At 28.7% G+C, this 25,707-nt stretch overlaps 3 protein-coding genes across 4 annotated transcripts in view; 2 read left to right on the forward strand and 1 right to left on the reverse strand.

Annotated features, from left to right (window-relative positions):
* Nucleotides 1–3,559, forward strand: LOC132938103 (glycosylphosphatidylinositol anchor attachment 1 protein). The gene is made up of 13 exons (XM_061004772.1): nucleotides 1–382; nucleotides 452–627; nucleotides 690–913; nucleotides 1,040–1,199; nucleotides 1,272–1,379; nucleotides 1,458–1,666; nucleotides 1,748–1,860; nucleotides 1,925–2,005; nucleotides 2,073–2,176; nucleotides 2,313–2,428; nucleotides 2,496–2,695; nucleotides 2,937–3,104; nucleotides 3,173–3,559. Exons 2-13 carry the CDS (start codon nucleotides 486–488, stop codon nucleotides 3,456–3,458), a joined length of 1,911 nt encoding a protein of 636 aa, XP_060860755.1. The 5' UTR covers nucleotides 1–382; nucleotides 452–485; the 3' UTR covers nucleotides 3,459–3,559.
* LOC132938102 (uncharacterized) lies at nucleotides 3,479–24,327 on the reverse strand. Of its 2 annotated transcripts, none has more exons than XM_061004769.1 (20): nucleotides 24,057–24,327; nucleotides 23,451–23,691; nucleotides 20,866–21,059; nucleotides 20,606–20,766; nucleotides 20,256–20,533; nucleotides 19,990–20,120; nucleotides 19,798–19,906; nucleotides 19,521–19,718; nucleotides 19,256–19,431; nucleotides 18,587–18,709; nucleotides 18,384–18,525; nucleotides 18,070–18,321; nucleotides 17,760–18,002; nucleotides 16,721–16,841; nucleotides 8,360–8,521; nucleotides 8,156–8,250; nucleotides 6,843–7,030; nucleotides 6,508–6,779; nucleotides 6,042–6,428; nucleotides 3,479–4,846 (listed from the first exon to the last, which is right to left on the reverse strand). In XM_061004769.1, the coding sequence occupies exons 2-19, from the start codon at nucleotides 23,682–23,684 to the stop codon at nucleotides 6,415–6,417; spliced, it is 3,093 nt and encodes a 1,030-aa protein (XP_060860752.1). In that variant the 5' UTR covers nucleotides 23,685–23,691; nucleotides 24,057–24,327; the 3' UTR covers nucleotides 3,479–4,846; nucleotides 6,042–6,414. The 2 variants fall into 2 exon arrangements, with proteins under 2 accessions (XP_060860752.1, XP_060860754.1); XM_061004771.1 differs by lacking the exon at nucleotides 24,057–24,327 and adding an exon at nucleotides 23,770–23,915.
* The window catches only part of LOC132938104 (MORN repeat-containing protein 4 homolog), a 21,697-nt gene continuing 19,879 nt past the window's right edge, over nucleotides 23,890–25,707 (forward strand). Inside the window, exon 1 of the mRNA XM_061004773.1 lies at nucleotides 23,890–24,044. Coding sequence (XP_060860756.1) covers nucleotides 23,957–24,044 — 88 coding nt within the window. The 5' untranslated portion in view covers nucleotides 23,890–23,956. The remainder of the gene's footprint in view (nucleotides 24,045–25,707) is intronic.

The following is a 25,707-nucleotide window of genomic DNA, read 5'->3' on the forward strand; positions in this document are numbered from 1 at the left end:
AAGTGATCAAAATATCAATTTAAAGTGTATTAAGCCGACCGACCGAGTACAGACACTCATCGGCAACTGATTTTTATTTTTTATTCGATATTCCTCGATCATTATTTGTTTTCTCTCAGCGTGACTACTGACTGTTACGCTAGAGACCGACGTGTAAAATTCACTTTTCGATGCACTTGAGCTACACTCGTTTAGATAAATTTTCTTGTTTCTAGTTTTTTATGTCATGTATTGATTTACTCTTCACACGCATTATTATTATTATTTGTTTCTCTGGCAATCGAATTTTCACATCTGAATTATGAAGGATGAAGTGAACGCACCTTCCTATTTTAACTCTGGAGTATAATATCCTTCGAGAATATTTTCAAACATTTGAACAGTTGGTTTAATTTATGATTCAAACTATATTATAGATTATCCCATGAATGATAATCCTTGTTTTTTATAGAATTAAAAGGGCGACATTTAGCGAATTCACCAAAATGGGTCTGTTGACTGATCCGTCAGTCGGTCACGGTGCTCTGACTAGCATATTTGTTCGACATCACAATCGTTTTTGTATAGTAATGTATATCATATCTGTGGTGCTGTTCTGTATGCTTGCACACTACAGTCTAAGTTCACGTGAGTTTTATATACGTTTTTAATGAATGATAAATAACTGATGTTGATCTTGTTATTTTTAGAAACTTATTTTTCTGAAAACGCTCTTCTTCCCGGTTTGGTAAAAGGCCAGTTGAATGACAACACCGGATCATCATTTAGAGATCATTTTAGAGAACTTAATGCCGAAGCACAACATTATGAAACTGAAACACCTCATGCATACTTGATCTCAAAATTTAAAAATTTACGGCTAGAAACTTACTCTCATAATTTTACACTAAACTATCCTTTAAAAAAGAACACAGTAAGTATAATAAATCAAACATGTAAATGATATATTACGTAATTATACCTATTATTATGATTATTATAATTAAATGTAATAGTATGTGTCAGTCATCAAAATATATTAGAAGAAATAATTTTATAGAAATATACTGGACGCAATGTATATGGTATTCTTCGAGCGCCAAGAAGTGCCAGTATAGAATCAATAGTGTTGAGTGTACCATATAGAGCACCGTCAAGTGTTTTTCCCAGTACTCTACCCGGTCTCGCTGTTATGTTTCAAATTGCTCAGTTCTTTCGCCGTATGTACATTTCTATAACTAAAATATATTATTTTTTAATTGCATTTCTTGTAATATTACATTTTTTAACAGAACAAATTTATTGGGCAAAGGACATTATATTTTTGGTAACTGAACATGAGCAACTGGGAATGCAAGCTTGGTTAGAGGCATATCACGGAACTTCCTGTGGTTCACCTGGTAACTAAACTGTTTGGTTAGATTAGAAGTTTTATGCTTATGAATTATAATCAAATATAACTCAAAATATCAATATAGGTGTGTTAGACTCTGGAAAGTTAAGTGGTCGTGCAGGTGCTATTCAAGCTGCTATTAATTTGGAAATTCACTCTGACAAAATTGATCACATTGACATCAAATTGTCCGGATTAAATGGCCAATTGCCCAATTTAGATTTGGTGAATTTGGCTCATCGATTATGCAACAAAGAATCTGTTAAGCATACATTTAACAATGTTGATGGAGGAGTATGTATTTAATTCTTAAACTCTATAACAACACATTTATTTTAGATTGATAATAGTTTCTAATTAATATATTTTTAATAGGCTATTGGTCGTAGTAAAGTCAACTCTTATTACACAAATTTGAGTACAATGATGTCCATGGTAATGACACAAGCTACTGGAGTGCCTGATGGTAACCATGGTCTTTTTCATAGGTGAAATTTAACCAGATATTTTATTATTTACTTTTGTTGACGTGTACATCAATTTAATAAATAGATTTGGCATTGAAGCAATAACTTTAGAAGGATATGAAAAAGAAGGACGAGGAATTTATTCCAGTGTATTTCAAATTGGGAGGTATGGCATAAGATTTTACATTTTTTATAACATTTTAGTTTTTAAATTTATTCCTATTTATTTCAAGGGTTATTGAAGGCATGTTCCGTAGCTTGAATAATCTGCTTGAAAGATTTCATCAATCATTTTTTTTTTATCTGCTACCTTCTACGGATAGATACGTTTCAATTGGTAAGCACAATATTAAATGTATAAAAGTATATAATATATTGTTGTGTATAATGTTAAAATATGATATCTACATTATTTTTTTAAACTTGAATTTATTGATATTACAAATTTTCAAAAGGGTGAACTGTTTTATTAGGTTTATACATGCCTTGTTTGGTATTGCTCGTTGGGGCTTTGTTTTTAAAAGCTTTCTCCACTTGGATTCAACATTCTTCTGAACATAAATCGGGTGACTCGTCAGCACAAACTACTGTATTAACACCAAAATTACAAAGATAATTTATATAATTAATTGTCGGGATATTGTATTTATTTATAGATTCCTGAACGTTTGAATGTTGGAATGGTGAGTGTAATTATATTGGGTACTCATGTCGTAGGTTTGATATTATTACCAAATTTAGCACCTGCATATTTTACACATTTTTGGAATCATATACCAACACATCGTGCATTATTACTAGGTTATGGTTCATTATCCATAACCATTGTTTGTCTACTGCCAATAATAATGAAAAAGTAAGTAAAAGTTGTATTTAAATATAATTTATTGTAAATGTAATATAGTATAGGAAGTTTTAACATAGGACACTCATTACCTCATTATTTAATTCAATGTTTAATATTTTCTGAAGGATATTTAATTGGGACATATTGATTGTCATTTGTCTCTTTAAATTGTATAAATAAAAAAAATTGACGAATGTCAAAATAATCACCTTGTTTAGGTATTAAACTAATTTGATATGATTGTTTCTAGATGTCTAAATTCTTTCAAATCTTCAAATTGGGTACTGTTACATGTAATTTGTTTACTAGAGCTTGGAATAGGTTTGTTATGTGTTTCGATGCATAATTTTTCACTCGGGTATTTAACAGCTCTTGTGTATGTTCTACCGGCAGTTTGCATCAAATCTAGTGAAAACCGGTATGTAATTGATATATACCATTGGACCTATCTCTAAATGTTTTAATACTATTTAATTTCTGTTTCAGTATAATAGTAAAACTGCTTTGGTTAATTGTGCACCCCATGTGCTCACTGTTTTGGATTACTGCATACATCACTTACACAGCATATCCTGAACTGCCAATTTCTGATTTTTTGACTAAAGTACTTGAGGCATCGGGCCAATGGATGGTATTGTCAACAATCGACAACATGATTTATGGTAATTGGGCATTTTCAGTTGGTGTACTGTTATTGCTGCCCGTTTGGACGTCATTTTGGTGTCTTATGTTCCTTCCAACAAATGTCTCACAAAAATTGAAGAAGGAATGAATAAAAAAAAATACAACCTGTTCATTTTAATCTTTTTTTTTATTCAATAATTTATTTACAAAATAATTTTTAAGCAATAAAAAAGATCAATATATAAACCATTTATGTTATATTAACTAAAATCATTATATTATTCTAGTAGGAGTGAGTGCGGGTATTATTATATAATATGTATATATTTATTATGTGCCTTGGCGTTCAGTCATAATATGAAAATCAATGAACATCATGATTTTACATAGTTTTAAGGTAACAAAATTCATTTAGAAAATAAAATTTGTTCATGAATAAGTTATAGTAGAAAAAATAATATAATACTGAAACAGGACACTTTAAGCATTATTATAAAAAACATAGCTTAAATTTGGGTAGGTAGGAACTATTAATTAGAAGAACGTAATTTAAATTAAAAATATTGAACTATTTATTATTATTTGGGAAAAATTAAAGGATTAGTATACCAGGCTTAAAAATCACAGGACATAATTGGTTGTTCTCAATATTGTGTCTGATATTACATATTATGTATAGTTATAAAAAAAAATACATATAATAATAATAATAATAATAATAATATAATAATAAAAAAAAAATAAAGTAAAAATTGGTGAGGGAAAGGGACTATTGAGATGCCAGCCATTAATTATCAGCTCGTTATCATTGAACAATGACTCTTAAATAGCTAGCAACCAATTATACAAGAAAATAATATCTTAAGTTAGTATATATCACATAACAATATTGTAGATCTCACTTGGCGATCATATAATGCATGTACAGAAAAAATTATTATTATTGTTACACGGTACTTTGTAACTTGGATGTTATGTAATATTATTGTACCTAGTAAAATCATAACACAATAACATATAACTATGCATATACATACATATATACATCTATGATATATATAAATAGTACATAATTGGTACAGATATAAATAATATTACTTAACTTTATAAATAAGTAGTCAATTTGTATAGATACTATTAGTATAAAAAAAAATATTCTCTAAATTATAAAAAAAAAAAAAATGGTAAAACAAAATGTAATCAATAGGGGTGATGTGATTATGTCATTCGATTTGCTCAAATGCCAAATACATAGAAAAAACAAAGGATTCTTATTGAGCAATTGGGAATATTCAGTGGAATTATTTGTGGCATGATTTAACTAAAAAAGAACACTTGAACAGCTTTTTTATATGTGGATGTAATACTTTACAAAAAGTTAAAGTTTCTGAGAGAATAAAATTGTTCCTGTTTGTATGCCATTTTCTTCATATTATTCAGTATTTTTAGTTGATATTTTAATTGTTTTACACCATACATTTTATTCTTGATTTTCTCTGTCAATTGCAAAGGTCGTACATTTATTCAACTAGCAATCTGAAATGTTAAGAATAAAAATATTTAGAATTTATTAATTAATTTAGGACATATGTATATTTTATTTTAACCAAACATAACAAAACAAATAGGTAAGAACAGAAAAAAAAGTATTATTAAGAGGACGCGACGTGATACCCACACTCATGTGTTGTCTTCGTCTTACAGGTGCGTAACATAGCAAATTTAAGATCAGCAGATAATGTTTAGCTGTTAGTTTAAAAATTAGAGTGAATAGACCTATTATAAACTTGATGGTAAAAACATTATTTGTGTTTATATGTGGGTTTTTACTACGATAGTTCAATTTTTAAGTGAGTTATGAGCATTTTTAATTTACACTATATTATATACATATAACTTGATAAAAAATTGAACTATCGTAAAAAAACCATATACAAATACAGATAATGTTCTTACCATCAAGTGTCATAATAGGTTGATTCACTCTAATTTTTTAACTAATGGAGCTAAACGTGATCTGTTCATTTGCTATATAGGCACTTGTAAGACGGAGACAACACACACAGGTGTGGGTTCCTCTTAATAGCATTAATATATTTGATTTAATCCATGTTATAAGGACTCAAATTTTTTGGAATGCCACTCAGGCAAATCAATGTAGCTTCCCAAACTAAAAATGTGTATCAGGTAAATACTTTACCAACATAATTTATTATGTCATTCTAGTCATTTTTGTCCAATTTCTATGAATAAAAAAAATGTATTGTTCAATTTGAATCATACAACCACAAGGCATATATATATATATATATTATACTTTTTAAATATAAAATTTCTATTATCAAAAAACAAATTCTAAGTGTATTTTTTTTAGAGTTTTTAGTTCAAAAATACCATATTTTTAGGGCATTGAAATTTCAATTTATAACCTTTTAATTATTAATATAAAATACACCCATATCTTAATGGGTAAAATGAATTTGATTTCTGTCAGTACACAGTTACAGTGAAATTACAAACAGTTATTTTTTAATTATTAAATTTAAAAATTACAAAACTGGCCATAAAACAATTTTATTACATTTATTACTACTTAATACATTAAAATATTAAATTAGTGTTTCTGGTTAGATTTTTTTTCAATAAATTATAATAAAATGAACCTATCAGAATTAGACTAGAAACAGGAATTAAAACTGTTACATTTAACTCATAATTAAATAATGAATACCTTGTGCCTGTTGGTCTATAGATGTCGTTCCTGGCATATTGAGAAAAAATAAGTATTATGTTTAGTTAAGATCCCACTGCTGTTGATTGTAGATTATTATCAAATTCATTTTAATTCAGGACTTGTTGAATTTGAAATATGTTGTCACATAGCATTGGATGAATTAGAAGTTGGACTTCAGGAGTATTAGAAGAAACATAATTGAACAGTTTCGAAGCTTGTTGATTTGTTGTTATTATGATTGGGTATCACTTGATTACATAGGTGGTTTGATTTTGGTAACTGTAACTTTGTTATTTTTGATGGATTTGGCATTATGATGTACACGAAAGACATACAAATTGAGGTTTAGTTGTATGACTAATTATAGACATTAATGACGCCTTCCTAGATAGAACAAAAAGTAATTTTGGTAAGTCAAATACTGAAATGTATAGCACAATTTTTAGTCAAATTTAATTTTTACCTGAAAGGTCAGCTGCCATAGTATGAACATTTTTAACTCGCTGTTGTTGCTTTGCTTTGTCTCTTTTTTCTCGCTCTTGCATATCTCTATCTCTTTGTAGCCTGTCTTCTTCCATTTTCATCCTATCTACGATATTTGGAGACATCACTAATGGTGACTGTAAATGATGAAGTCCATATAGAGCTGAAGGATGAGGACTATTATGAGGATGATATGGAGAAGAAGGAAACAAAGGTACTCCACATCTTTCAAGGTACATTTGTTCTTCAATCCTAAAATAACACATAAAAAGTAAATTAATAAGTATAACTTAATTGATACAAATAATAACTTACCGAAAAGCATGTTGAAAATGTGGGGAATAAAGATTTGCAGGATGGTAAGGTGAGTATGAGGCAGGGTCAACGGCAAAATGAGGAGGAGGAGCAGATGCTGATGTAGGCACCATAGTTCTTTGTTCATCAGGCTTATAAGGTTGAAAACCACTACGAGGCTCAGTATTTAGACCAGTTGATTTTGATTCCTTGTGATAAAAATATATAATTAATTATATATAACGGTTTTAAACTTTTTAAATAATAGTTGATTCTCTAATCTCTTTTTTCTACATAACATATCATGCCATTATGGGCCTTTTACTACACATTTTTAAGACTCGACTCTATTTTCTATTTAAATATATTTTTACACACATTTTGACATATCTCTTTTCGCAACTGACCTAGCGCCTGCATTCTTTCTTAAACCGTACACACTGCTACTCTGACTAGCGACATTTGTTAGGGTAAGATGGCGACCAGAGTACCTTAAGCACCGGTGGTGCCCACATGTACAGTTTGATGGAGGGGGGGATATGACATGACCCTAGGGCTTGCATTCTCTCCTTAACTGCCACTCTGAATATTGAGGTTAATATGATAAGACCAGGGTCGTTCAGTGTTATGCATTCGGCAGTCCGGTGCATGAGTCGCAGGTTCAAATCCTGTACTATGCGTAATTTATTCATTTAATTCTCAACATCTCTCCCATGACCGGTCACAGAAAATGTGACCGCATCACCTCTATTCAGTTAAAAAAAAAATAATTGATAAACAGTTAATACTGCCAATGTATAGTGAAATTTGTACCTATTGTAATAGTTAAGAGAATAATAAGACTTTTAACAGATTTTTCACTTTCCCACCAAAATCAACTTTTCGGTTTACACCAGTATGGTAATATACATTTCCATTTTAAGCTACAGAAATTTTAAATTTTTAGATTTTAGTAATCCCATATTATATAAACTATGGAAAGTTGTTGATATACTGAAAATAAAAAATATTAAAAAAAATTTGATTTTACAATATTTTTGGTTAGTTGGAATATCCATTATTATTGTGCTTTAGTATTTCTATAATTTTGTTTAATATAAACTTTTGCTCCAAGTACAGATTTTAGTCGTACATCACCAATGTTAAGTTCTTTATTACACATGAAACAGCCCAAAAATTAAAATTATTTTATTTTTATCAAGTTTATAATTAATTGGGAATTTACCAATTATGAACATATATATTACTATGCTAGCAGTAAACGTAAAGGTTGACTTTGGCGTAAAAATGACATGCTGAAATTATATCTCAATGTTATTTTTTAAGATACTTACATTATCTGGTTGTGTTTTATTACAGCCTGGAAGTGTGATTCGTCCTTTCAAAGATTCCTGTTGGTGTTTTTCTTGGGACTCAATTCCTTCTTTATCTACATAAACAAAATTAAATAAATTTTAGGTTTCTATAATATTAACTTATATAATATATTATATATATATATATTAACTTATATAATATATCATATATATATATCTTACCATTGGAGTGAGTAGAAGGGGGTCCGGCTTGTTTAGCTAAATTTCTAAGTGCAGCAGCAAAAGATCTACCACCAGGAGATGGTGGTGGTGGAGCTTGTCCAATAAGATTTGGCATTAAAGTACGTTTTGAACCTGAACTTGTTGGTTGAGGTTTAACTAAACCTAAAAAAAAATATTAATAGTTCTTAATGTTATTTACATTAAAATATATCCTATAATATTATGCATAATTAAGAATAAAATATAACAATTTATACATATTATAATACTTAGATATGTTTTAACTATAAAGGTATTATCAAGTATTTTTTTATATAATAAAGTTTCAACAGTTTTATGATTTGAAAATATGAGGAGTATAAAGCAAACAATATTTGTTTAAAATGTTTAAAAAGAAGGCACCTAATAATTAATTGTTTTCAAATGTAATAGATACAACATTTACTATCAGTTAAAAAGAGAATATGTATGTCTGCATTCAAAAAGTAGCTAATAATATTATAATAGGTCATCATTTTTTTTAATTAATAAAAGCCAATACTGTGTTAAATGAATCAGAAAAAGAACTGATAAATGAGGAGAAAACCTAACCTAACGGTTTATAAAAATTCATTATAATATTATGCCTGTATAATGTGATAAAGGTCATAGTAGCCAGAAAATAATAAAAATACCAAAAATGTAGACTAAGTGTCCCTGGAAAAAACAGTCAGATAGCAGTAGCTGGGTCTATGAAAATATGATTTGAACCTTGCCAAAGAACTGAGCTATCCAATAGTAAAAAACCCATTTGAATTAATTTAATAGATTTGGAGGAGAATAAAAAAGATATTAATTTATATGAAGAATAATATACTATACAGGGTGATTCACCAAGCATGCTTTCCCAGTTTTTCCTTGAATAATGCAGTTATTTAAAATCATTAAGGCCCCCAGTGCCGATGCTATTTAGTATTTTGTCCTCAAAAATACGCTCTGTGGGAATAACGATACCGCCTTGTAGAATCAACCAAATTTCATAATTTTTTTTTTAATTGCTAGAGGGAAATATTCTACAGCCTACATCGATTTCTGTTTTTTAGTATTTTATTCTCAAACATTTTAATGTCTATAAAAAAATACAAGATAAAAAGCATTTTTTTACAAATTTTTTAATACAATTATTTGAAATAAAATACAAAATCAGAGTTTGCTGCGGGCTGTAGGAAGTCTTCTTCTTTCAGATAAAAAAATTGTCTTCAGAATCTGACAATTTTACAAAGCTTGAGAGTTATTCCCAAAGTCATTTTTTTTCGATATAATACACCTTCTCAACCCCCCCCCCCCCACCCCTAAATAGGTATCGGGTGTAGATTAGTGGAAAAGTATTATAGTTGAGGTGGCAACTAAAATATAAAATTTAATTTTAAAATTGTACAGAATTGTGGACTTTTTTAAAAACTGGCACAGGGACCCTTAACCTTAAAATTTTTAAATATAGGTACTTAAAGACCATATTTTCAAGTTTTTTGTAGTACTTAAAGAGTGCCCCGTGAAGACAAAAACTTCTGTTTTTTAAATGAGAACAAACAAATAGGTGGGTTCTTATTTAAAAAACAGAAGTTTGTATCGCCACAAGACACTCCTTAAGTGTAAAAAAAATCAGGAATTTGAAAAAAATTCCAAAAATAAGAATTTGAAAACATGTGGGTGAGCATGCTTGGTAAATCATCCTGTATATAGTATGTAGTATATAGATATGTATACATATGGGTGGGTTGTGTTGACAGACTGCAGTAATTATCGATTGCAATAAACAATTTATATGTAACATTGTAATAATTAAAAATTCTAAAATTTTGTTTTGCATGATAATTGAGTGAAATGTTTGTAATAAATATAAGCTAGTATAGAAACTGCAGTGCCATAGAAAGTAGGGGATTATTATCTATTTATTAATACGCACTTAGACAACGTACGTACTCGTAGTAATCTAATGTTTAGTACAGAATAATAAACTAATAGAATTACATTTTTTTAAAAGGGGGACTGCACCCGTGACAACAAAATTAAATATTTTTTTTTTCGGTGTAACCAATGGAAACCATAATTAAATAAATAATTAATTTTCGTATTTTAAGAAAAAAATTCAAGTGTGAGCCACCCTTTTTAAGTATTGAATTCCTGTATAAAAAGTAGTCAATACACGGGACTTCACGGGTCACAACGAATCTATTGATAACTTTTATTTACGCCTATACAGAACATACATAGATACTCGATTTTATATAAAATTAATTAAACCCTCATCCGGCGGGAAAACTTAGTCTTAATTTTGTTTATGTATAAACAATTATTAAATATATTTTTCTTTACACATAGGCGATAGGTGCTTACCTAATATGTAAACATATTAAAAGCTCAAATACGTAAAACAAAATTTTAAATATAAGGAGGGTTGAAAGCGTGTTTAGAACTATATAAGACTTTGCCAATAGTACTTTTTGGACAATTTTTTTTGAGTTCGATACAAGATTTTTTGTAATGTTTTCGTTGTCATTTATTAAGCTATACATATAAAAATAAGTGTACATTTTGAATAAATTTTATTACTCAAGATCCACCAAACCGATTTTGATAAAAATTTCAAGTTATTAAGATTGATAAGTAGATGGTTTCTGTGATGTTTGTACGCTGTGGGATAAGTGGTTCCGGAGTTATGGCCTCTTAAGTGCACACCTGGCGACATGGCCAAAAACAATAACAAAGTCTATACAATTATTTTTATCTATATATATAACCTATAGCAATCATTAAAAAACAAAAATTTCTATCGTAAATCTCAAAATTCCTGTTTGAGCACCTACCGGGAGTGATCACTTACCTTTTTAAATTAGCCTATGACACTCACAAAGAATGTGGCTTTGTATTGGTGAAAGAATTTTCGAAATCGGTTCAATAGTTTCGGGGTTTATCCCGAACATACAAACAAACGCTATAATTTTATATATTATTTATAGTATAGATAAAAATGAATGTTTGTGTGTAGATTGAGACCTCTGGGAAGAAGATAGACTAATTTAAAAAGGGTTCAATTTGTTTTTTTTTATTTATCGGATTTTAGTACGGTTGCGTTAGGCTTTTGTATTAATTGATTATATTAATCCTCCGTAGGTGGAATTAAGTAAAAATGACAAACTTTGTACAATTTTGATACTTTAGAGTTAAATCATACACTTACGTACAAACAGCACGGTGTCCGCGACCTACCTGATAATATACTGATGCGAAACAGAATTTATATTCCGGGCAACAGAAAAGTTAAGATACATTTTGAACACCATACACCATACACCGAATATTAAATAAAGAATTGAACAAAGTTTGAGTCATATAGAATTGGTACATTTAACGGGCAACGAAGTGCCAGCGGGATCAGCTAGTAAAAATATATTTATGATTTATAGATTTTCATTGTAGAGGAAATATTATATCGATAAGCGTGTTATGGTTTTTATTTTTTAATATAAGACAATACAAAAAATGACAGATGAGTCATATCACACGATCAATTCGGGAACCCTCTTTATAAATAGAAGGGACGACGAATAGGACGATTATCACTTAAAGGGCGATATGGATGTTTATGTTTGACAATGTAACATCTGGGCTTTACCTCCCCCTTCAATACAAGTGTAAACGAGACCGCCGACTTCCTGACAAAACACACATCAGAAATTCAGAACGCCATAATATTCACATATTTATATATTGTATTTTGTATACATATATTTTATTAGTAGCTGAACCCGGCTACAGCTATGCGCAGTTTTGAACAATAATGTAATTATTTATGTTTATACCAATAATTTTTATAATATAACTTAATTTATGATATTTAAAAATGATTCTACATTTACTATTATAATATTATTGAATGAAAATATCAAATCTAAGTAGCACTTAAGCTACAAATTATATTAAAGAAAATATAAAAATATAACATCATATTTTTATGTAGATCACCTTAATTTAGATTTAAATCATATACAGTTATATATTAATATATCATAAGGCACAACCGACTTTTTAGATTGATAGTCACAACTTTGAATAATATTTATATGGAAAGAATCTCCAATAACCAATAGGGTTTTTTCCATCAAATATTGTATAATTTTTGTTTACATTTACCATCTAAATTTAGCCTATATTGTTAGTGTGTCATACTAATAATGATACAAATCGTATATTTTTATTTTATAAAACAAAGAATAATATTTAATAATAACATGTATAAACCTATTATTTAGTAATACAAATTGAAGAAAACAATAATACCTATCGAATTTTCAAAATTATATTTTTCTAAAAAGAAAAAAAGGTTCGTATTAGTTTAAAGTGTCTAAATAATTAGTGGAAATGTTTAGTTCATTAAATTCTATTTTTTTTTAATTATGACAACCGAAATCCGATCTTAAAACGAGTTGCTATAATATTAATATGTAATAGGTACACTATTAGAGTTTTCAATGCATCCGTAGTTTTTTCCTTACGCTTGACATAATACCCGACGCAATACAAATAATACAATAATGTAAACGCGTCACTCCCGAAGGACCTGATTAACCTTAGTATTATACATAATATATTTTTCAAATATTTGTTGACTAGCTGGTAATACTTATTGAAAAAAAAATTGTTACATAAAAATGATATTAATGGTTTTTACTTATTTTTTATGTACGCGAGAAACAAATTATGATTTAAGTGTAAAATCTTTTAATACGGTTCGCAATGCAAGTGTTGTTACTATAAATTAGATGATAAATACCTTGGTAATACATCATATTATTTACAATGCTCGGAGATTGAGGCACTGAACCAGACGCTCCGTATCCAGCCATAGGAATATTGTTTATATCGTGAATAAAGTTGTCCGAAGGGACACTACTTGTATCGTGATTAAAACGCATTATACAAAATAGTTAATAAAAACGGCTCGGTGCAATAATGATTATTTATAAATAGAACAAACGTTCCAGAAGTTTTTCGGCAAAGAACAACGTTAAGTCACTATTATTTTTATATAGATGTGGTATTTTGTTATGGATCACTATATAGTATGGGTAGCACTACACGTGTTGTTGAGCTGCGGAAACTGCGTTAACTGGCGAGTGGTGACTAGCGACGCATACGGGACGCACACAACGATGAAAATAATACAGTGGAGCGAACGTACGAGAACAAAAAAACAACACTGGTTAGCAATAGGGGACGAATATCCAATAAGCACCCTTAAACACCGCAGATCTCTAAACAAACTGAAAAGGGGAACGGTATACAAAAGCTAAATTGTAAAAATCTTTTTAAAATAAATTCCATGTCTGTACAAATTTATTTACTAACAGGAAATATTTTATTTTAAGGTACGTAATTGGATGTTAATGAACTTAAAATAAAATATTTTATAGTATTAACATTGTTTATACTCGTGTATTCATTGGCGTAGCCATAATTTTTATTTACTGGTCGAGTGCTGATAATTTGTTGTTTGTGAGGGCTTTAGGATCCCTCATAAGTTTGGTATGCGGATACCCTGAGTATATAAATATAACACAATATTACACTTTTTCAGCACTCTTCACACAAATAACAATTTTAATACATGGTTACATCTTAGGAAATATAACGTCCACAGAACACTGAAATCATTTTTAAATTTTTCCTACATTTCATGGAAAACTGCCATCCCTTCATATCCTGGCCACGCTACTGCGTGTATTTTGTAATTTTATTCAATTATATTATTTACGGAAGATAAGTTGCCTGGTTATCATATTATAACCTAATATTTTTTACAGATTGGTGATTATTGATTTATAATTATTGGTTCTACAATGCGTGTTTTTTTATTTCAAAACACTCATTGGGCTATTCAAAAATTTCACTGTCTTAAAGTAAATACAAAAATACAAATTTCACGAAAACAAATATGAATTAGTTTCTGAGCGGAACTTGGTTTACTATTATTTATGAGTTTATGAAAATTAAAAAAATTATGTCAAATTTCGACGAATTTAACGATAGCTCTTTGACATGGGTAGTAGAGTACACTAACACAACATTTACATAAAAAATAAAATTATTCTTGTAATTTATCATAATCTATGAATTTAATGTCTTAATTATTATTAATAGTAATATAGTATTATGTATAAAAACAGTTTCTTAAAATAGCCACTTTTATCAACCAAGTATATTATATTCTCATACTATACTACGTATTGTAACTGATTATTTATATTTAGTTAACTATTACGTTTAAAGCTTTTAAATATTCTACTTCTTTAAAAATTATAAGTAATATTTCGGCTTCTGAAAATATATTTTATACATAGAAAACCATTGGTGTCCAGCATAAAAGAGGGTCTTTTCAAAACTGGATATTCCAGAAAATAAATAATAGAATAATAAGTTCACCTTTTAAAGGTTAAAGGCCACAACTGGACAGTGGTCAACTGGTTATTGTATAATAATCTAACCAGTTTGAGTAGGTATAATAGGTATATAGTACTATAAAAAGATAGCATTTTCATGATGCTATAGGATATTTAGTAGGATATATTACTATATCAAACCCAAATAATATATTAACAGTATAAAAAATATTAAATTCATTATATTAATGTTTTTGAAAATATTTTTTTTTCATAATATTAAGTCATTAAAAAGTACCTATATTTTTTACTAGTATGTTTTATTTTTTATACTTTTTTAATCTCAAGCAGTCTTATTTCCTTATACAAAAGGATAATAATTTTTGGAGTACTCCAATGTATTAAAATTTAATTTTAGATGGGTAATTTATAAGTTATAACTTGTAAGTATTTTAAATCAAAATGAGTGGAGTGGAGTGGTACAAATCAAACATTTGAATACTCATAAATTATAATTAATAAACTTCTTGTCAGAAATAAGATTTTAATAGATCGAAATATCTACTACAAATAAAATTCTTCTCAGGAATATTAATTCAAAAATATAACAACTTAAAAATGATACCATAGTAAGAAATATAATATTTTTAGAAAAATGTTTTTTTTTGTAACAACTTAAAACTATGTAAAAGAATTATAGCTTAACATAACCTAACCTAACTTCTGGGCCCTAATATTAATAATTAATGATAAATAAATATTTAATAATAATACGCCTTTTTTCACTTATTTTATCATTAATTTTTCTTAATAATTACAAATAAATTAAAATGTTGCTACACAATACACAGTTGGAGATTATTTTTTTTTAGCAATTATAATTTAATTTTCGCATGCATAATAAAAATAATATATACAGAAAAATATAAGTCCATAATAAGGGAACTTGGACTGTGCAAATTAATATTTGTATTAGTTAATAAAAATTAAATTTATTTATGACATGTCCCACAGGGCACATTTTTATATGATTTAATAAAATATTTTAACATATAGACATTCATTTTTCACTAAACATTAAACTGATCAACAAAATTATCATAACCTGATTATTTTATAACAAAGCATGTAAAAATACTAAAATATATTATTAAATGTCCAACAGAGCTGAAGTGCCCAAAAATGAGGGCCTCTTCGCCTATTTATAATTACAATCAAGATATCACTCATCTGTACAGCAATTGCACTTATTGTAAAAAAATAGTTTTTTAGATTGTATAACAAAAATGTTTAACGGGAGAAATCCCATAATCTTGATCCCTAATTGTATCAAACAAAATATTTTATTTTTAACCTATGTAACAAGTAGGTACTTCTCATCTAAATATGGTTCATAAAAATGAAAATATGTTTTATGAATGAATGTTTGGAAGAGACTTATAGATTTGGAAACTACTGAACCAATTGGCACCAACTTTTGTACACATATTCCTGGAGACGTTGGAATGTTTATACTTATCTTTGTTTTTCAACCCATATGGCCTATAGGTTTATAGAGTGGCTCAGGCTCAGAAATTAATTTAATATTTTTTCACAATAGTTGAATATTTTTTGTATAAATAATATATGATGTTTATATTTTTATAGCTTATAGAATCAAAAATTACTCTTCGTATTTTGACAAAAATGTCAATTAAAGATATCAGGTAAGTTTAGGGTATAGCTTGAACCACATAAAAAATGTACAGAGTACTATATAACCCATCTTGACACAGACACAGAGCAAGGTACACAGACCACAATTTGCTCATAAACAGAGGTAAACTAAAACTGAGATACACCAGTTAGCCATATTTCTTTTTTATTTGTTAATTTTTTTTCGGGCGGAGTTTGGTTACAGCTAGAATAAAATAAACATAGTAACTAATGAGTAATGACATACCTGCTTCTGTTTTGGAGTTGTATTGATTAGAATTTAACATTGACCGTTTTGTACTGTCAACAGCAGTTTGTTGTTGTTGTTGTTTAACGTTTTTTCGTTGAACTTTATTAGTCTGATTAACCTAAAAAAAACAGTGAAACATTTAAAAAGTTAAAAAAAAATGGCTCACAGATTATTTCAATATTTTACAGTAGATTAAATATAAAAATTTTAATTTTAATCCTACAATTAAAATAAAAGTTAACTTTACATTTTGGATAAGCAACTTTAATATAACAATTGATATTTAAGAGGAAGTGTCACCGCATGTGTTGTCTCCGTCTTACAAGTGCGTAACTAGCAAATTTTACGCTCAGCAAATCACATTTCAATCCGTTAGTTTAAAAACTAGAGCAAATCGACCTCTTATAAAATTTAAAAGTAATTATATTATCTAGGAAATTTGAGGGGATTTTTCTTATATTTTAATTTTAAAACGAGTTATTAGTATTTAAGATGTACGAACAATTTACAATTTTAAAATACCCATAACTGGCTTTAAAATTAAAATATAATGAAAAGTTAATGAGATTGCCTAGATAATAATTTTACCTTTAAATTTTATAAGAGGTCGATTTACTCTAACTTTTAAACTAACAGATCTAAACGTGATCTGCTGAGCGTAAAATGTTCTATTTTACGCACTTGTAAGACAAAAACAACAGATGTGGGTGCCACGTCCTCTTAATATTATAATTTTCAATTGATATTATGTATAACCAATAGTAATATTATATAAGGATGTGTACACAAAATCAAAGAGTGTACATTAAACAAATAAATATTTGTCACATAATTAGGATTGCAGTACCATAAAAATAATAACATTATATTTTAAACTTCAAATAAAAATGTATGATATTGTTTTAAGTTATTGACAAAACTGTAATCATACAACCATTTGATGTTTGAACATGGAATATTTTACATTTTAACCAATATTTGATTATATTTTCACTTTTTTTAAACTTATATATTATTAATTACTAAATGTTTTTACCTGCGCTTTTTCAACTGACATATTTTGTGGTACTCGTTGGCTATAATTGTCTTCTTGTTTTACCGTTTTAACTGTATTAGTATTTTGAAGACTTTGTTTATCTAATGGCATACCAAATCGTTCATATTCAATAGCTTGTATATGTATAGTTTCATAGCATTCAACACAAACAACTGCAAACTCTCCATTTTCTAATAATAATGCTTGATCAATTTGACGATGATAGCGTAGAAAAGGATAGTCCTAAAATTAAAAATATAAATTATTATACAATAAACAAAATGATTATAAAAGTTAAATCAAATATTACATTAACTGCAAGTGATCGAATTTGACGTCGTCCAGCTCTTTGTGTACAAACATAACATACATATTCCTTATGGTTATAACTTCTTTCATGCTGTGGAATAGTTACGGAGCTTGATTCATAATCTCGCCATTGGGCAACATAAGCATGATAGCAAAATGTACACACTAATGCAGATCCATCTTCACGCAATTGTTCTGCACCTTGTGTAGTTTCGTGTTTTAAAAGATATGGGAAATATGGTGCATTTCGACCCTAAAACCATGTTAAATTAATAATAAATAATTAGTTAATATAAAATGTAGAGGAAAAATTACTTGTGGACGGCTGTATAAAACTCTGGCATAAGTTAAGTCTGAGTGGTGGTTGCATAAGAAACAATAAATGGACGAAACATCATTTCGACTAGATATTTGTTGAGTATTAAAACCATTAACATTCAAACTAGGAACGTTATACCTAAAATAGTTTTGAATAAAAAATAAATACGTCACAAAAATAATAAATTTTTTTAATATACCTCCTATGTTCTAAAGGGACCCTGTTGGCTTCCATAGAATTCCATTGGGCAGATAGCTGTGGAACACACTTAGAACAGGCTAATACTCTACCTTGGGATTCAACGCAATAATTTTCCGATGATCTAAATTACAATTTACAATACAACATAAAAAGTCAATTATTTTAAATAAATTTAATCATTTTTTTTAAATACTATTTACATAAAAAAGGTTACTAAATAATAGAAAATTAAGGTATTATGGTCAGTTGATAATATTTTTTTAATATAAGTTTGCTAAAATTGAGATATTATTTTAGAATTTTGGGAAATTATACTGTGTTTGTTGCATATGAACTCAATAAAATTGTATTATATTAATAATACTATTATACTTAATATAAGTATAAAAATAGTCATAACCAATATTGGTCACCATAGGATGTATAGGTTTTATAAATACATGGTTAATAAAGAAAATAGTTGTTATATTTTGAGTTTTAAATTATATTTTTTTAGATGACTAGAATTCAAAAAGTATATTTATCAATAATATTGAAATATTTTCACCTAAGAACATACTTTTTTAATTCAATGTATTATCTAGTTATTATTACTTATATATATAAATATAATTATAGTTGAAGTTTATAATTGTAAATTAGTATTAGTAAATAATTAAAAATTTACCTTGATAATTGTGTAAGACAAGGGAAATGCATAGCATGTGAATTCATTCCTTCTGCATTTGTACATAACCATTCTAATTGTGAACGATGTTGCATTTCATAGCATACATAACAACGAAAGTTATTACCACTCATGATACGAACTGGTCCTCCATTACCAGATACATCAGAACTAACCTGTTAATTGAATTTAAAAATGTATTATTATTATAATTTATAGAACTAAGTCTTAGAGAGGTTAATAATGAAAAATATAAACTACTGACCGCATGAGTACTACGATGTGCTTCAGACGGTGTTGGTGTTTGTGATTTATTTGGTTTTGTTATATCATAAGGCCGAAAACGAATATCTGGTGATTTAATTGATTGAAGAGATGGAGAAGGTGATGGAACAACAGGTAAATCCATTAACATAGTAACTTGGTGTTTTTGAGGTACAGATTTAAAACAAACCGCACAAACCTAATGAAAATTAATTTTAAGTTTAGCAATAACTTCAAGAAGAGCATTAGAGGTTGATAATAACACTATAAATGCATACTTGAACAGTGCCTTGAGAAGATATAGGAAGCGCACCAGGTGGAGTTTTTATTTTCGTCAATGACGGATAATAAGGTTCACGGATATTATTTGGGTAACAATATAATGACCTTTAAACAAACATTGATAATTTTAGTTAGTAAAAATATTAAACAATGAACTTATTGCCTATCGTTAATAGTAAATATCTCACCTCATAGAAGACGAAGGGTATTCGAGTGAACAAGTAAAACAAATAAATGTAGATGTATCTATAGATGGAATTAATCGCTTACGTAAAATATAATTCCTTTCACCATGTGGAATGCCTTTTGACGTATACACCTGCAAAAATAAATCATGCATTAATGTTATCACTAATCACTTATAATAATTAATAAATAAATAAATCATGTTCATAGAAAAAACAAATAACCAAATTAAAATAATTAATATATTATAGTCAATAAGGTACCATACCTGCCACTGATTTAATAAGTGAGCATGACAAGCAGTACATGTTTGTACACGCCCTGTACTATCCATTGGCCTGGAACGAGGAGGTCTAGGATGAAGCATAAGGCTAGGAAAAAACGGTTGCTCAGTTTGATTAACATTAGCTGGTGGTTTAGCTGACACATGTGATAAGGAACCTCGTCGGAATTCTTCCCCACATACATAGCAAACTTCAGTAGAAGAATTTTTATCGGGCATAGATAGATCTAAAATATCTGTACCACTACTACTACTATAACTTCCTATTAAAAATAAAAATAACAAAAATAAATTATGGTTAATATTTAGAATATAGTAATTAAAAACTTATTTACCTGGATTAGAATGAGGTGTATTTGTATTAATTGGATTTGAACCATTTAATTGTGCTATGTGATCAGATGATGTAGAAATTGATGTAAGTGGTATTCTAGCACCTCGACTATCCTCTCCAGTAATTTGAGACATTGCAGATGACATGATTGTATCCTTATGACTAGAATAACACATTTATAATTGTTAAAGCAATGTATATTACATAATAAATAAATTATACATATTAATTATAATAAAATAATATATAATTATTAATAACCTATTAGTGTAGTCAACACTGAGTCCCAATAGTTGGCATGCATATTCCCCTTGTGTAGAGAGATCAGCGCCAGTAAATGGACCATTATCACAGCGTTTTAACCAGTAGACACGTTGCCTAGCTGGAACATTTTCTCTTTCATATCGATCCCATTGACCGATTAACAGTGAATAACACAAGTAACAACTTGTTATCTAAACAGAATCATCAAATTATCAAAATATATTATAACAGATTTTAAATGACAAGAAATTCCACTCTTAAAATAATGTTATTGTTGAAGTACTTTTATTTATTATAGCATAAAAAAAATACTGTTAAAACTTTATTGATAGTGGTGCTATCACAGATCCATTGGTTCACTAGTCTTTAAATGTTATTGTTACTATCAATTTATTATACTAAGAAAAAAAACAAATAATTTAATATTAATTGTTTGGTTGATTTATATTAAACACAATTATTAAAAATATAATTAATAAAATTTTAAAATACTTTTTTCTTAAATTTAACATAGGTAGTTTCTAATTTCTATACATTCAATTATATTCATAAACCTAGTCAGAGTTTGAGGATTTTATGTGGTAATTTATTGAGTTTTAGTATTTACATCATAAGAAATTAATGAACATACATAATAGATTAAATGTAAGTTTTCAATCTACTCACAAATTTTAAAAGTATTTAAATTTATTATACATTGGTAGTAATAATAAAAAAATTATCAGTATTTTTTTTTATAAAATACACATGTTTATTAAGTAAAAAGATGTATTAAACACTTAAATACTTCCATTATAATTAATAACATTAATTTATCACTTATCACAGAAAAGAGTAGTAAATACTTTTTCAAATAAAATGTTCTACACTAAAATATAGAACTAATATAAATACAAATACTACTTCAGATAAATACTTTCATTCATAATTTATTGTAATAGATAAACAGTCACCTATTTGTATTTTATAAATTATACACAAACACCAACATTTTAATAAATATTTAGGTCCCAATCCAATTGTTTAAAAATTTATTTTTCTTGTTTAGTTGGTACATTTATCATTACAGTTATCCCAACTTCTACCTGATGCTTCTAGATCGATATAATTCTGTTATTTCGACTACTATTCAACTCAATTACCAATTATATTCATTAGTTTGAAGACAAATACCTCTAATATATTCTACTGTTCCAGTATTATTTTTTCTCTTTGAAAACATATACCCATACATTTTAACAATTTTTCCTGAAACTAATTTTGTCAAAGCTAGGCAGTGTACATATTTCTAGCATGTAGTTATTCAAGTCTACTACTGTGCTAAGATTCATATCTAAATGTTTTCAATTAACTCAATTTCTGAGGTCCAACAAATCTTAAAACGTAATAAAATTAAAAAAGTATTAACAATTTAGTAGTCTTGGATTAGTAGTCAATATAACAAAAATGTAACGATTGGTTAATATTTTTTCAAAAGATAGACTTATAAATTTTCTTGTAAAACAACAATATTTCATGAACTACAAACATTTTAAAAAAGCAATTAGTTTTAATAACATAAGAAGAACGAGTAGTACTTTGATTACCTATTATTATCTCATTATTATGATGTACTCATATCGATATAACATTAACATCATAACAGATCTCCATATATTTAAAATTTTCAACTATATGATAGGTACCATGGCTCGCCTATACTCCGTTCAAAAAGAGGATATTATCCTAATCAATCTTATACCAGTACTATGCATCTCCCACAAGTCATAAGGTATAGCCTGGCTGTGATAACAAGTTAAAAAGTTTCTACTGCTGTCTTCAAGAAATGTTAGCTTTGCACTTCAAGCAAGGTAGGGGATATTTGATATTGGCGCTGCCATAACAGTCAGTTGAAATGAGCAGAAAGTGGGTATTCTATTTTGGAACGAAGTATGATATTACAGTTAAATAATTAATAATACTTAGCAAAAACATAAGCCCAGGCTAATATTTATGTTATAAATTAGAACTAGACATTTTTTTTTTTTTATTCGTAGGTGCTTTTGATTATAACTATTAAAACCAAATAAAGAAACGTAAATACCCACTTATATTATTAAATATATATTAACAATCAAATTCGTTTGGTATGGGTATACCAACATTTGATTAACATTTAATTAATAGGTACCTACATAAAATATGAAGTTGAATAAGATGAAAACCATTGTATTGTTATTGATATGTCATTAAATAATAGATAATGGATTCGCTTTAATCATTATTATCAACAATATTAAGTCAAATTTTGAATTTTATAGGTAAGTTATCAACTCGGTTACCAACCAGTAGGCCAGACATTAATAATCTACTAGTAGTTTTAATACCTGGCCTATCTATGAGATGAGGGAAATTAATATATACGAAAGTCGGTAAATAGGTGGAATATTTTTAAGTAAAATTATTTTATTCAAAAAATGTAGTGATGTTGATACTTTTAGCTGGGGTAGTATTCTTTAAGATAATATTATTCTTTGATTAGTAATAGCAAATTGTTTTATAACGAGCATCGTGTATTAAATAAAATCCATACAATTACATACCGCACTATCCTGCTTGGCGTTCAATGGTTGTCTATAACCTTGTGGAGGTTCATGCATTTCCAAAAATGGAAAATGTGGTGTGCCATCAGATGGTCCAGTGGATGGCGGTCGTACACGTAACCAATACTGCTCGGGGTGTCCAGAATTTCCACAAACGAAACAAACATTGTGTATCACACTAGAGGTCTCTTGTTTTATATACATGCCATCATCGGTGCGAGTTTCTTGTGCCATCACACCACTAAACACAACACGAAAATTATACAATTCCATTAGCACAAATCTGAACAATTTTCTTCTGGGTATGCGTAGAAATTACCCAACGTGTATTGGACCGGGACAATGTTTTGAGCAGTGCTCAGAGGAAATATGCTTTATCGACAGATGTTACCAGCTGATGTGTGGCACATACATTTTTTTTACTGGCACACACACACACAGCTGCTGCTGTGGGATTATATAAAAGGAAAAATAGGGCGTACACTGTTGGGCACTACGTCTACGTTATGTCAACGATAAAGCGGCGGCGGCGGATCGAGATGCAGTCGGCGGACCGTATTACACGTCGATCCGCAGCAAGTCGATGGAAAATTTGTAAGTACTTACGTGTGAAAGTGTGATGCACAGAATTCAAAGGGACGTCGTCGTCTCTCGCGATCCGGTTATCATACGATCGTCGACTGCGGTTATCACGACGGACGGACGTATTTTATCGTAGTTCGGGTTCGCGTCCATCACCGGGCCGGGTCCATTGACACCGCTCGGGAAAAGAACTTTGGCGATTTGACCGTCGAGTCGCAACTTTCGGGAAAATGACAAGTTGCTTTTACCTTGCAGAGTATTATTTTAAATACGAGACTTTGCAAGGGGAAAAAAATACAAACTTTTTTTCTTCCATGAGCTATCACTTTTTTTCACTATTGTCTATTGGTTAACACGGTATCTTGTTCCATAACTGTTAATGTCGAAAAAAAATCGAATGAAAAAACAATAATTACAATTTATAGAATTCAGAACACACATTACTATATTTACCGAACGGTGAACGGTGAAGTGAACGGTGAACGCGTATAATAGATTTAAACAGATGAGGTGGCCACTAGTCGTTACTGGCTATTAATTATTATGTATTATATTTGATACATTTTAATTTTTTTTTATGAATTATCTAATACAATATATTCAATTACCCATGTTGCCTTTTGTCTTGCCTATTGTTCCACTTTTAACGGGAGGATCCCCTTCACGAGTGCAATTTTGGTGGGGGCCTTAGCTCTTCAATTACTCATTTGGCCCTCCCCCCCTCTAGGCCCCTCCCCAAATAGTCTATAACAAATAAAATTGTTTATATTCTCACATGGGTAATAATTTTTAAAATATAATTCACAAGTTATAAGCTTAACACATTGATTTTTTTAAATTGATAAGAGTCTTTTTTAATCTTCAACATTTTTTTAATCTACATCAGTACATCACAACCTAACAAACTGCAACGACGCAGCTGATGTAAACTAAATAGACATATTGTGGTTATCTGTAAGCTATTTATAATTTTCATTAAAAACGTTGAATATTGATTCAGATTTCAGATGATGTCTGACTAATATTTTTTTTCTCCCTCTAAATTACGCACAAGTGCACAACATAGCGTCATAGCACATTTGCATTCAGCAGAACCAATTTTGCGTTGTTTGCTTTATATTAATATTTAGTATGAATTGGGCTTAAAGTTCAGAGCATAATATTATTATCTGTCGACTGTGGTCTGTGATGTTTGTACGTTGGTTTTTATAGATATTTAAATTTATTAATTATTACCACGGTAGATTATAGTAAGATTATAGTAGATTATAATCTAACGTGGTTATTACTATGCAAACTATGAACACCTACCCATCATCCATTTGAGATGTGAAACATTACAAATTACAATTATTTAAAATACTTATTATACCACTGAAAACTTGAAATTTTTAGTAGGTAGGTACTTACCGTAAAAAAGTCAACGTATAAAGTATAAACACAGTCTGTTCTTACTGTTCTTAAATTTATGTTTGACAGTAGGTAGGTCAATTCGCTGTTATATTAAAGCTAACAACACAAAATTGGTTCAGATAACCGGAAATTTGCTTTGTTGAGTGTGGGTTAGAGAGAGAAAACAAATATAGTACTCTGACATTCTCGAAAGAGGAGGTTTTTAAGTAATCTTATTGTAAAATCATCCATTACAAAAACGATAGAGAATAATATTTGGAGG

This window comes from Metopolophium dirhodum, chromosome 2 (genome assembly GCF_019925205.1).
Source record: "Metopolophium dirhodum isolate CAU chromosome 2, ASM1992520v1, whole genome shotgun sequence".
In the NCBI taxonomy this organism is placed as follows: Eukaryota; Metazoa; Arthropoda; class Insecta; order Hemiptera; family Aphididae; genus Metopolophium; species Metopolophium dirhodum.

Bases quoted from the DNA above. Each gene is read 5' to 3' on its own strand.
- LOC132938102 (XM_061004769.1), bottom strand. From the start codon at position 23,684: ATGGCACAAGAAACTCGCACCGATGATGGCATGTATATAAAACAAGAG. The intron at 18,322-18,383 runs GTAATTTTTCCT...ACATGGTTTTAG, and splicing joins TTTTATACAGCCGTCCACAA to GGTCGAAATGCACCATATTT. The intron at 7,031-8,155 runs GTAAGTATCTTA...TTTTATCACAAG, and splicing joins ATAAAACACAACCAGATAAT to GAATCAAAATCAACTGGTCT.
- LOC132938103 (XM_061004772.1), top strand. From the start codon at position 486: ATGGGTCTGTTGACTGATCCGTCAGTCGGTCACGGTGCTCTGACTAGC. The intron at 1,200-1,271 runs GTATGTACATTT...ATTTTTTAACAG, and splicing joins AATTGCTCAGTTCTTTCGCC to AACAAATTTATTGGGCAAAG. The intron at 1,861-1,924 runs GTGAAATTTAAC...TTTAATAAATAG, and splicing joins AACCATGGTCTTTTTCATAG to ATTTGGCATTGAAGCAATAA.